Below are 11,889 nucleotides of genomic sequence, written 5' to 3'. Positions count from 1 at the left end.
AGTAGCAGGAACTGAATCAACTCCATAAACTCAAGCTCTTCTTGTGCAAAAGTAACAGGGCATTTAATCCAGTTCTTTCTACCCTCGCAGTCCCTGGTGCTGCATGGTGTATCATTGTCAAAGGATGTTCAGCAGCATGTTTATGGAGATGTAGAGGATTGGCTGCAAAAAAGGTGTGAATGATCCACTTCCATGAATGCAGATTCAAGGAATGTGACTTTATAATGTCAGAAGGATGACATGCACCTTCAGCTATTTTTGAAGTGTGAGTGACAAAACAAATTATAATTGTTTCATTCTAAATTGTGAATAATTTAGACAGTTTTGAAGTTGGTGGGCTGTCAGAAGTTTTTCCCTGTGTGTTCTCAGTTGTCATGGAGTAATCTTTGTACAGAGCCTCACACATGAATACTGTTCAGGTGGATAGCCATGTTGATCTGAAGCAACAGAACAAAGTTTTTGAGTCCAGTGACGAAAGTTGTTGGTCTTAAAGGCGTCACTGGCCTCAAACATGAATACCATGTTAAAGATTTACTACTTAATGTTTACAGGACAGATAACACAAAGATTTTTTAACTTTTATTATTCAGTGTAAAATATGACTTTTATGTTGTACATTTTGCTGGGACAAAACAATATATGCCTTGGAACAAACAAAATTGCTTCATGGGAAAGTTGTATATCAAAAGTGAAGAGCTGCACAACCGGAATATACATGAAGGATACAGATGTATAGAAATATTGTTACATTTAACACTTTTAAGCACTAGCAAAACTAAGCCTTCCTTTTTATTACAGTGAATAACATGTAGAATATGTAAAAAAATAGCAAACCAATTATTGTGACATTTCTTTTAATAATTTATTTAATTGCAACTTCCATTTTCAGGCATTCTCAGAAGAATGGTCAAAATCTATCAGTGGATTATGGGATCCTTGTTATTAATGCACGGGATTACAAATGATTACATTTAGGTAAAATGTATCAGCAGTCTTGCATATGGTTATTTTGGTTTCCTGATGAAATCCATAAGAGAGTAAGTATCCTGTTGATTATTCCTGCTGTGCAAACTCCATGACTTTATTAGGGCGAAAGTAGAAATACTAGATGCCATGTCTTTAAAAGAGATGTTGCTTTTTAAGAAATATTTTAATAAACTGTCCTCTGCTACAAACTTAGACACTGGTTGTTTTAAAACCATAAGATTTGCAAGGTGGCTATATTAAACTTTTTTTAAAAAAGCTAAGATAATGGAAGCTTTTTCATGTTATTTTATTTGCCTTAGTTTTATAAAATGTAATTAACCAAACAATATATTTGAGCAAATAGTCTTGAGTCTTTGTCGCTCTGACAAAAATCTTATGTAGCATCTCTTATTTTGATCTGAAATGCAAAGTAGCTACAATCCAGAAAGCTACTCAGGAGTGTCCAGCAGCATTTATCTTCAAGTTATTTTCTTTGAGTAGCATCCCTTCATGCTATTTTTTTTAAATTCTCCCAATATACAAAAGCAGCTTGCAGTGTTACAAAGGAAAGCTAGTTTTTTTGGGGGGGTGGGGGTGGGAGAACTGCCATCCTCATATGTGCTGTTCTTTAGTTTGTGACCACCCTCTTTAAAAAATTGAGCAACTCACTTGTGCAATATGATATGACTCAGAAGGCAAAAGATGTATTATATTTAAGTCTGATAACATCAAAACAGTACCTGTATGTTTTCTACAAAATATGCTTTTACATAACCTCACAGAATACTGTAGGAAATCATATTCTGTACCAGGGAAGATGTGTGTGTGTGTATATATATATATTAGTATTGAAAATATTTCCCTGATAAAATGCCTATAATTGTATCATTTGCGTTCTTTTGTATTATCAGTGTAATTTATACTGAACAGCCTTGAAACTCTTTCTTATAGTTCTCTTTGTAAGGTTTACATTCAGTATTGCAAGAAATTTTACCACTTGAAGAAAAAGTCCTAAGAAAGCAGTGGTGCTGTTGACACCAAATGACCAGACTGCAACTGAAATCAATACAAAACCATCCTCCTCACAGTGTCTTTTGAAGGCAATCCCTTTTCTTTTGAAAGTTGGCACATATCACAAGAACTGAACTTTATTAAATTAACAAGGCCCCAATCCTACAAAACTTTTAATTGTGTTGTAGCAATTAAGAAGGATAAGTAATAAAAAAGTTTAGTTATAAAAATATGGACTGAGAGTAACCCATGTGTCTTGATCCAGTAAAGGAGAGCTGCAAGCAAAAGTAGCATTCCACATATACATACACAACTGATATGTATGCTCCTTTGGGTGCACATCTTGACTTGCACATCTTTCAGCACATGGGGATGCACTAGTTACACTTAAGAGTCCAGTCCAATAGTAACAGTTGGTTTAGAGTCATTCTGTGTAACGGTTGTAAAGGCTGATTCATATATGTGCCAGCCACTTAGTTCAGATAGTTTCTATGCTCACATGAACAAGGAATACTCATAATACTGTAAAAGCAACTTTATTGAACAAGGAAATTTGAAAACTTATTTCCTGTTAATCATACCTGCTGCCATGGTACCATGTGCATTCTCTCCTCACATATTACATTGCTCACATGAGTAGACCACTTACCAATCTGTTAAACATTCCTGTACACTGGCCATTAGGGACATAAAAATTCACACTCAGAACACTGAATCTTTGATAGAAGCACAGTTATTTGTGGGGCTGTGTTCAAAAAATGTACCATTGCTGAAAGTTGACCTAAACACACCACACAGGATTGATACACATTTAAATTGTGGCTCTGTTTGTCCCTCTGGGTAACTGCACTTTTCAAAAGATGAGACGGTGATACTATTTTTTTATAATTCTTGGAGTAAAATCCATTTCCTGATTTCTTTTAGCATCATTTCATGACCACTGGCAAGAACAGTCTGTGGGTTCTTGAATTGTGTAGCTGACCCAGGTTGAGTTGCTATTACAATATAGTTGCACATTTCGTCTATGCAGTCCAAGTTCTCTGCAGCATTTGCAGAATCTTGCATATGTATTGATGTTATAATTATATATACTGGCTGAAGGGCACTTGCCATCACAGGAAACAATGTTAACCTGAAAACAGCAAAAAAAACCCAAACAGTATGAATAAATTATTTCCAGTAAGCAATAAGACTAAACTTTAATAATGGTAATAGTATTTATGAGCTGTCAGTTCTTCACTTACTGGTGTGTTACTTCGGCAGTCATTCTTACGTATTGTCATCCTAACAGTGACCTTTTTACAGAATTTTCCATCTTCCTTGCCTGCAAAGAGTGGATTAGAAAATATCAGTTCCCAGTTTTACATATTATGTGAGCTGAAAAGTTGCTGCAACAGCATATGCTGTAACCACCAGTCACCCAGTGAGCAGCATATGGCTAAGCAGAGTTTCTTTGGTCCTACTTCTAACCACACCAGATAAAAGCAAATAACAACTCAGAAAATCAACAGCATTTATAAATCAGAAGCTGGAACAGTTATATTTAAAGTGATTCACGCTGTTAACCTAATGAAAGTTACATCCTTCTTTTAATGTTAGGAGGGTGGAACTCCACTTAGGATGGCACTGTTGATTCTGCTTAGTTCAATACAACTAATGGCCAAACTACATGTTACAGTGGGCACAGGACCATCCCATGGCTGCCAAAGCCATTTTTAAAGGATTTGAAAAGGCCATAAGGCCTCAATCAAAACTGAGTATACTGCATAGCAGCTTCAGGAGTTCATCTCCCAGCCTCTCTTCAAGTACTAAAACAGCCAGGGATTGTGGTAGAAGTTAAACTAGTGATGACTCATCTGTGACTCCATTCTAAATCATTTTGCTGCCCCCCTCCAATTCTATTTCACACTGGAGTTACAAATGACGCAATAGGCAAGCATTTTAAGTATGCCAAACTTGTCGCAATCACCATACAAGGGATATCAATATAGTCACACCGGCACAAAGTGACATTGTGGCGAGAGAAAGAGAGGGATCATGAACTTACAGAGGTTTAAAGAGATTGCTTTAGTCATACTGACTTTAAAAGTGAACCACTGCATTAAGTTTCTACTTTGTTCAGAAGTTTTCCATATACCCAAACAGGTACTAATAAACTTTCTAAGATTTGAGATAGGATGGGTTTAACTTTTCCTACTTGCTGCATTCAAAGACAAAAAGGGGGGGGGGGGACTTAATGATGATTGTGAGGGTGATTCTAAAAATGACCATAAAGGGGCAAACAACAGTTAATAAAAATGTATTTCAGACATACAGAAGCACTAACTCACACAAACAGTATATCTGAAATACATTTTTATTAACTGTTGTTTGCCCCTTTATGGTCATTTTTAGAATCACACCTCACAATCATCATTAAGTCCCCCCCCCTTTTTTGTATACAATCACATGAATTCCCAACCATTTAAAAAACTGCAGACACCACTATGGAAATTGGGGCATTTGTTTAAAACTGTCACTGTGAAGGCATAAGTTCACACAATTTATGTTTCCATGTGAGCCATACATATCTATAAGTATCCTAGTAGTTTGTACGCTTTAGGAACTCGTGCAGGGACTGTTGCTTCACTGTACTAACTTTTGCAGGTTTACATCCATTCAATCCCAAAGGTGCCATTTTACTCAAGAAGCAGTCTTCCATTAGTGGTGGTGCTCTTCTTCAATTTATGAATGTCAGATGCCTTCTTTGAATGAAATGGTACCTTTGGATTCAATCAATTATTGAATCACTACCCAAGTTAACAGAAATCTCTGTTCTCTACACTATCGTCACTGAATTTTTGTACTTTTCTATTTCAAATGCAGTGGTTATACCTATATCATGTGGTGGTATAATGTGAACAGGAGTATTTGAACAAGAAAGCTCTTCACACAGGCCACCTTCACATGAAGTTGCCATGAAATTACTTCACTGCAGAATGATTGTATCTGGCTGGGAAGTGCATGTGGACGACAATACCAGGGCTGAAAGCATACTTCTTTACCATCATAGAAGGGAGGGGGCAAATATGTAGGAAAAATCCATGCATTCATTTCCACCCATGTAGTTCATCAATCACATTCACCCCCAGCTATGTGGAATCACACCATGCGGAAGTGCCTAGGTGTATCAGATTTCAGTGTTTCTAGATCTTCATGTGTATGTAAACACCACATTATGATTTTAGTGATATTTTATAAATAAAGAGAATCTTTAGATATTCATTCACCCTACACCATTGAGTGCAGTAGCACACATATATGCCATATCATCTGCAGTATTCAAATAGTAAGTTTTAACAAGCAAAGCAATTAGTTTCTAAATTCTACATTATTATGGAAATTACTGAAATGAATTAACAATTTAAACTGGCAGCTAGAATCAACAAATTAAACATGCAGAAGACTAAACTCTATGCAAATGCATGCTACTCACAGTACATTGTTGGCTAACAACAATGCACTGCCCATACAGTGCAAAATGAAAAGATATGTGTGCAAATTAGAACAGTGAGCATCTAATACTACAATGCAGTTTCTTTCAACTAGATTTTGAGGCCAGAAGTGTGCTGCTCCTATGGGGGAGTACATTGTTGGAAATCAACAATGGTTCTCATCAGTTTTTTCCTATTGATTTTTTTTAAAAAATGTACCTGTGTTACAGTTAGCACTAGGTGTAGGAGTGATTGGGCTAACATGGAATGGGAACAACAGTGATACTGCAGAACCTAGTAGGAACATTACAGATTGAATACATTATATCGGATACAAAGGTGCCCCAAAACCAATATTCAGCATGTGCTGATCGATTTCTAATCTACCCACAATGAGTCCAATCATCTAGGAACTTCTCTTAGGACATGTTCTTTTTTAGTTTACATATAATTCCTATGATGTGCTCTTGTTCAACTATGTAAAAAAAATCCCCAGTGGATATCACCAGTTGCTATAATGATCTCCAGATACACAGTCCTCTAGGCATAATATACACTATTGCGTTTAAATAATAATAATGTAGTTCTTAACCAAAAAATAGGTTTTTACATGAGAAGAACAGCACCATTGGTAACAGAGTAGTGGGGGACCCTGTTATGCCACCCCCATACTCTCCAGGAGAAGGAACTCTGGATCTTAAACTTTACTTCACCATTGCCCGTTCAGCATGACGTTACTGAATAATTCATGCCAAAAGTAAAAATTTGGATACAAAAACAGCACTTTTATGGGGAGCTGTTGTGTGTGTGTTTTGCTTTCAAGTCACAGTCAACATGGCAAACCACAGGGTTTTCAAGGCAAGAGACAATCAGTCTGCCATTGCCTGTCTCTGCATAGCAACTCTAGATTTCTTCATGGTCTCCCATACAAATACTAATGGGGGTTGATCTTGTTTAGCTTCCAAGATCTGACAAGGCTGAGCTAGCCTGGGCTATCCAGGTCAGGACCGCTTTACATATATTTAAGATATAAGCAGGATACCTGTGAGACTCTCAAGGTGCAATTCCATCCTTTTGCTCTCTTGCTTACTGACCAATCACTGGTCAGTGCACCCACTTATGGCACAGATGCCCCCACCTGTCTGGATCATGCAGCAGTGCTAATTCCCATTCCTCTTCTTCTCTGCAAGGCTGCTGCATCTCCTCCTCCTCCACATGATTGGGGTGATGTGACAGAGAGTGCATAGGCTTCAACTCTGCCCACTTGCTATACTACCACCTTTGACTGTCTGGCTCTCTACACCCTGCAGTGCCACCACCACCTACCTGATTCATGCAGTGAGGGAGCAGCCAGGAAGGCAGCTCTCAAAATGGCCACAACCAACATCTCCACCAGACAACTGTCAGAGGCACCCAGTGGGGAGGGAGGCCACTCCACCCATTTAATGCTTTCCAAGGGGGGCTATTTCTCCCATAACAGAAGAAGCTGATGATTTCCTTGGATATACTGATTTAAAAAATATGTTTTTCTTTTGTACAAACTGGGGGGGCTGACCCAGGTATGTACAAACATCCCATTACTTTGTACCTTACCCCAGTACAGGGATTTAATTATCTGTACACTGAGGTCATGGTTCAGAATTAGATATATACAAACAAGAACCTGCAAGGACTTGTGGTGGGCATCTTATCTCCCCCTTTTCCACTATTTCCCTTTCCTGGCAACCCCCATAGCATTTCTCCTTTTCATGCCCCGCCTCAACCTCAGCCCCAGGCCCCTCAGTCTACTATGGCCAGCTCAGTTGTGTGGCACTGGCTACTGGGCCAGGCCCACTTACATGACAGGGAACCAACCCTCAAGAACTTGTGAAAGGACACATCAGTTTCTCCTGTATCCCTCTCTCCCCTTTTGTCCCCTTCCTGGAAACCCCCATGTCATCCCCCCTGCTCTGCCTCATCTTCTCTCAGCTGTTCATCAACCTTTTATCTGTCTCCCATCTTCAGCTATATTTATTATTTATTTTCTTCATTTATACCCCCACCTTTCTCCACAGTAGGACCAACGCACCTTACATCATTCTCCTCTTTTTTATCCTTACAACAACCCTATGGGGTAGATTAGGCTTAAAGTATGTTACTGTTCCAATATTTTTATTTTTTTATAATTTTTATTGAAATAGAAAAATGAAAAAAACAAATACAGCTCAGCAGCTACCAGAATGTTACACAGATACAACAAGATAGAAGCCCCTGCTCATAAACCAATGAAACAATTTAGGCAATCAAAAACTTTTAAGAGCACCATTCTCTAAAAAATACTCAAAGAAACACGTTGGAGGCAGGGGGAGAAAAAAAGCTAATGTATGGCCATGTTACTGTCCCTATATCACCAAGTGAGCTTCTATGACAGACTGGTGATTTGAACCTGGGTCTCACAGACTCTAATGTGAAGTTTTAACTGCTACACCAAACTACCTTTGATATGGTGGCTGCTGTTGAACAGTACCAAACAGCCAGGTCTATGTGAGTTATACAAGTCTGGTGGTTCCAGGCCTGCCCCAATGGGTCCTGACCCTTCGCCCTCCCTTTTACTGAAAGAAACCAAGCCAAGAATGCTGTGGTTGCTTAGCAACAGCTACTGAGGGCTTCTATTTTTTAATGCTATGGGCACTTTTATCATTTTGAGGTTTTTAAACATTCCCCCTGTCCCAAAGATTTCAGATTTTTCTGCAAACCCAGGATCTTTTCAGGTTTGTAGAAATATCCGTCTTGCTCATTCACAGCTCCAATGATCGGGTTTAAGAATTCTCAGATTTGGCCAACACATGATGATGATATAAAATGCATACAATAGTACAATTCTAAACAGAATTAAAATCTGTTAACCTCAACTGACTTAGAAGGGTATTAGGTCTGATTCTTTTCAAAAGAGTTTCTGATTAAACATTAGGAAGAAGTTCCTGACAGAGCTATTTCCTCAGTGGAACAAGCTTCCTTAGGAGGAGGTGGTGGGCTCTCTTTCTTTGGAGGTTCACAGCAATGTGAATTAAATTCTGTGAATTTAGGCAGATCATGAGAAAGAGGGCAGTAAGAGTTGCATCAGTGCTTAGTTCTTGACGCCTCTTCTTACACACCCAGGGAAATGCTGTTTACCACTTTGGGGTCAGGCAGCAATTTTTCTCCAGAGAAGTTTTTTCAGGGATCCTTGGAGCAGGGGTCACCAGAGGTGTGTCTAGGGGAAGGTACTTGTGAATTTCCTGCATTGTGAAGGGGGTTGGACTAGATGACCCGGGAAGTCCCAACTCTATGGTGCTGTACACCAAGGATTGGTACTTTGACAAGGATCTTACATTTTATCCTTCATGTTCTAGCAAGCTGTATAAAACAAATCTCTTTCACTGGCCCTCATGGGCTAATATGAATGGGAGGGACTACTTAAAATTTTTAATGTCCCTTATTTGCCCCCAACAATAGATTGAAATAGTAAAAAATAGCCCTGGGCAGGGACAAAGTGCTGTTGTAGACATAGGGGAAAACTGGTTTCCTGTAAGCAACTAACGTGAATTTTTTAAAATATAAAATTGTTTTTTTGAATTTAAAAGAAAAATTGTTGTTATTAACAATAATAATAATAATCTGTTATTAGCAGCAAAAATCTGTGAATGGAATGGTATGCCTCAACCTCCTGCTGCAGCCATTGAGTCCAGCCCAGTTCTCTTCTGGGGAGGAGGAGAACCTCATGAAGAGCATAGGAGACAAACAGGAGAACCACTGTGAATGGGAAAAGAAAAGGTCCCCTGGGCAAGCACCAGTCGTTTCCGACTCTGGGGTGACGTTGCTTTCACAACGTTTTCACGGCAGACTTTTTACGAGGTGGTTTGCCATTGCCTTCCCCAGTCTTTTACACTTTCCCCCAGCAAGCTAGGTACTCATTTTACCAACCTCAGAAGGATGGAAGGCTGAGTCAACCTTGGGCCGGCTACCTGAATCCAGCTTCTGCTGGAATCAAACTCAGGTCGTGAGCAGAGAGTTCAGACCACAGTACTGCAGCTTTACCACTCTGCGCCACTGTGGATGGAGGGGAGTTGAAATTCTCCACACCCTCCTCCATCAGCAGAAGGGCCTTTCAGAACATTACTTCTTTTTAAAATCATTGGTAGACAAATATTAGTATTGTTTCCATCTCTGTTTATTGTTATTTCAATATTTTAAGAGGCAACCAATGCCCAGCTATTTGTCACATGTATGTGAATACCAGTGTTTCAGTGATCACTTACATGTTTTGCAGCATCCATCTAGAAATGGTACAATATATCCTCCAACCTAAATAAGGAAAAAAATCATATCCACTATAAAGTAATCATTTAACATTTAATCTATGGTCCTTATTTCTATAAGAGATGAACTATTGGAAGCCTAATCACCATGTTAAGGTAGCTAAAAATAATTCAGATTTAGAATTTATAGAATAACAATTCAAGTTTGCTTAAATTAAATAAAATTTTAAGGAAAAAAAGTAGCAAAAAAAAGGTTGCCTGCACAAAGCTCTCTGAGCTAAATGGAAGTAGCGCAAATATTACTCATTCATTTTCATCCCACTTTTCTGCCCAATGGGAATCCAAAGGAACCTACATTGTTCTCCTCTCCTCCATTTAATCCTCACAATGTATTTTATTCCTTATTTTTGTTTGCTTGAAATTGGTCTTGTTAAATACAAATTTCCAAAAGATTTTTCTCCTAATCTCCAGATTAGTGGTTGACCATGTTTTTCACATAATCTGAGCCTCTGATGTCCCAGGAACAGACAACTAGTGGTAATTTTTTGTCATGTCTTTTGCTCATAAAATACCAAGAACATGCTCTGATCTGGATGTCAGTTATAACATAGTCACACCAAAAAAATGGCCTAACACACCATCTGGGCTATTTATGGATCATCTTGACCCTGTTTCCATGATGGATGTCAACAAGATCCTGGGATCTGTGAAGGCCACTATTTGTACCCTGGATCCTCAGCCATCCTGGCTGCTAAATTATGTAATGACCACATCAACAAACACTTAGTATCTATTATCAATCACTAACTCAAGGCCCTTCCCTTGGCAACTCAGAGAAGCAGTTATTCATCCATTTTTGAAAAAAACAAACCTACAGAAAAATCTATGGCCAATTATTGCCCTGTCTGTAATCTACCCTTTCTGGGCAAAATGACTAAGAGGGCAGAAGCAGACCATATCCAAGTCCTCTTGGATAACTCATCTGCTCCAAACCCTTTCCAGTCTGGCTTCAGGCCAGGCTATGGGACATAGATGGCTCTGCTAGCTTTAGTTGATGACCTCTGGCTTAGTGTAGACAAAGGCCAAACCTCTGTGTTGTTCTTATTGGATTTATACGCAGTCTTTGATATAGCATATCATGGCATCTTGTCAAGGCACTTGGAGGCAGAAGTAGGTATTGGGGATGTGTGTTGAACTGGTTCAAACCATTCCTCATGGATTGGACTCAAAGAGTGGTTGTTGGAAACCAGTTGTCACCAGTGTGGGACCAATCTTGTGGGGTTCCACGGGGTACAATTCCCCATGCTTTATGTAAAGCCCTTAGGACAAATCATTCATAGGTTGGGGATTAGTTATCATTCATAGTTTGGGGATTGATAACTAATACAGTAATACTGCAGGGGAGAGCCAGTTTGGTGTAGTGGTTAAGTGTGCGGACTCTTATCTGGGAGAACCGGGTTTGATTCCTCACTCCCCCACTTGCACCTGCTGGAATGGCCTTGGGTCAGCCGTAGCTCTGGCAGAGGTTGTCCTTGAAAGGGCAGCTGCTGTGAGAGCCCTCTCCAGCCCCACCCACCTCACAGGGTGTCTGTTGTGGGGGAGGAAGGTAAAGGAGATTGTGAGCCGCTCTGAGACTTTTTGGAGTGGAGGGCGGGATATAAATCCAATATCTTCTTCTACTCAGCTCTGTATATCATTATCCTAATCACTTGGTGATGCAGTAGAGGTGCTGCCTGCCTGCTGTGGTTAATTAGTTAAAAGTGAACAAATTGAAACTAAACCCTGGAAAGACAAAGAGGTAATGCTGGCTGAGAATGTGGTCATTATTTTTCCCATTTTTGATGGCCCTTGTTGACAAAGTTAAAAGCCTTAGTGTTATACTGGATCCAGCTTTATTATTATTATTTCAATGCAGCCGCAAAAAAGACTTTCTTTCAACTTAGCCTAGCCCATAAGATGGCTTGATATGGCTGACCTGACCACCTAGATCCATGCCACAGTAACACTGAAACTAGACTACTGTAATGCCCTGTATGGTTGTCTCCCTTCAAAGTCAACTTGGAAACTCCAACTGGTCCAGAATGCTGTGGCTCATCTATCAGTGGGAGCTAGATGGAACATGCATATTACTTCCATTCTGCAGACACTACATTGGCTGCTCA

The 11,889-nt window shown here is 39.3% G+C and overlaps 1 protein-coding gene across 1 annotated transcript in view; it reads right to left on the bottom strand.

The window, feature by feature from the left end:
- Positions 1 to 2,497: 2,497 nt before the first annotated feature.
- Positions 2,498 to 11,889, bottom strand: part of OTOG (otogelin) — a 232,290-nt gene continuing 222,898 nt past the window's right edge. Inside the window, exons 54-56 of the mRNA XM_060262032.1 lie at positions 9,728 to 9,773; positions 3,222 to 3,301; positions 2,498 to 3,109 (exon numbers count right to left, since the gene is read on the bottom strand). Of these exons, the coding sequence (XP_060118015.1) occupies positions 2,909 to 3,109; positions 3,222 to 3,301; positions 9,728 to 9,773 (327 nt within the window). The 3' untranslated portion in view covers positions 2,498 to 2,908. The remainder of the gene's footprint in view (positions 3,110 to 3,221; positions 3,302 to 9,727; positions 9,774 to 11,889) is intronic.

Source organism: Heteronotia binoei, chromosome 21, assembly GCF_032191835.1.
Source record: "Heteronotia binoei isolate CCM8104 ecotype False Entrance Well chromosome 21, APGP_CSIRO_Hbin_v1, whole genome shotgun sequence".
Lineage (NCBI taxonomy): Eukaryota > Metazoa > Chordata > Lepidosauria > Squamata > Gekkonidae > Heteronotia > Heteronotia binoei.
Note: the sequence above shows the minus strand (reverse complement) of the source record. Positions and strands in the feature narration are given on the sequence as shown.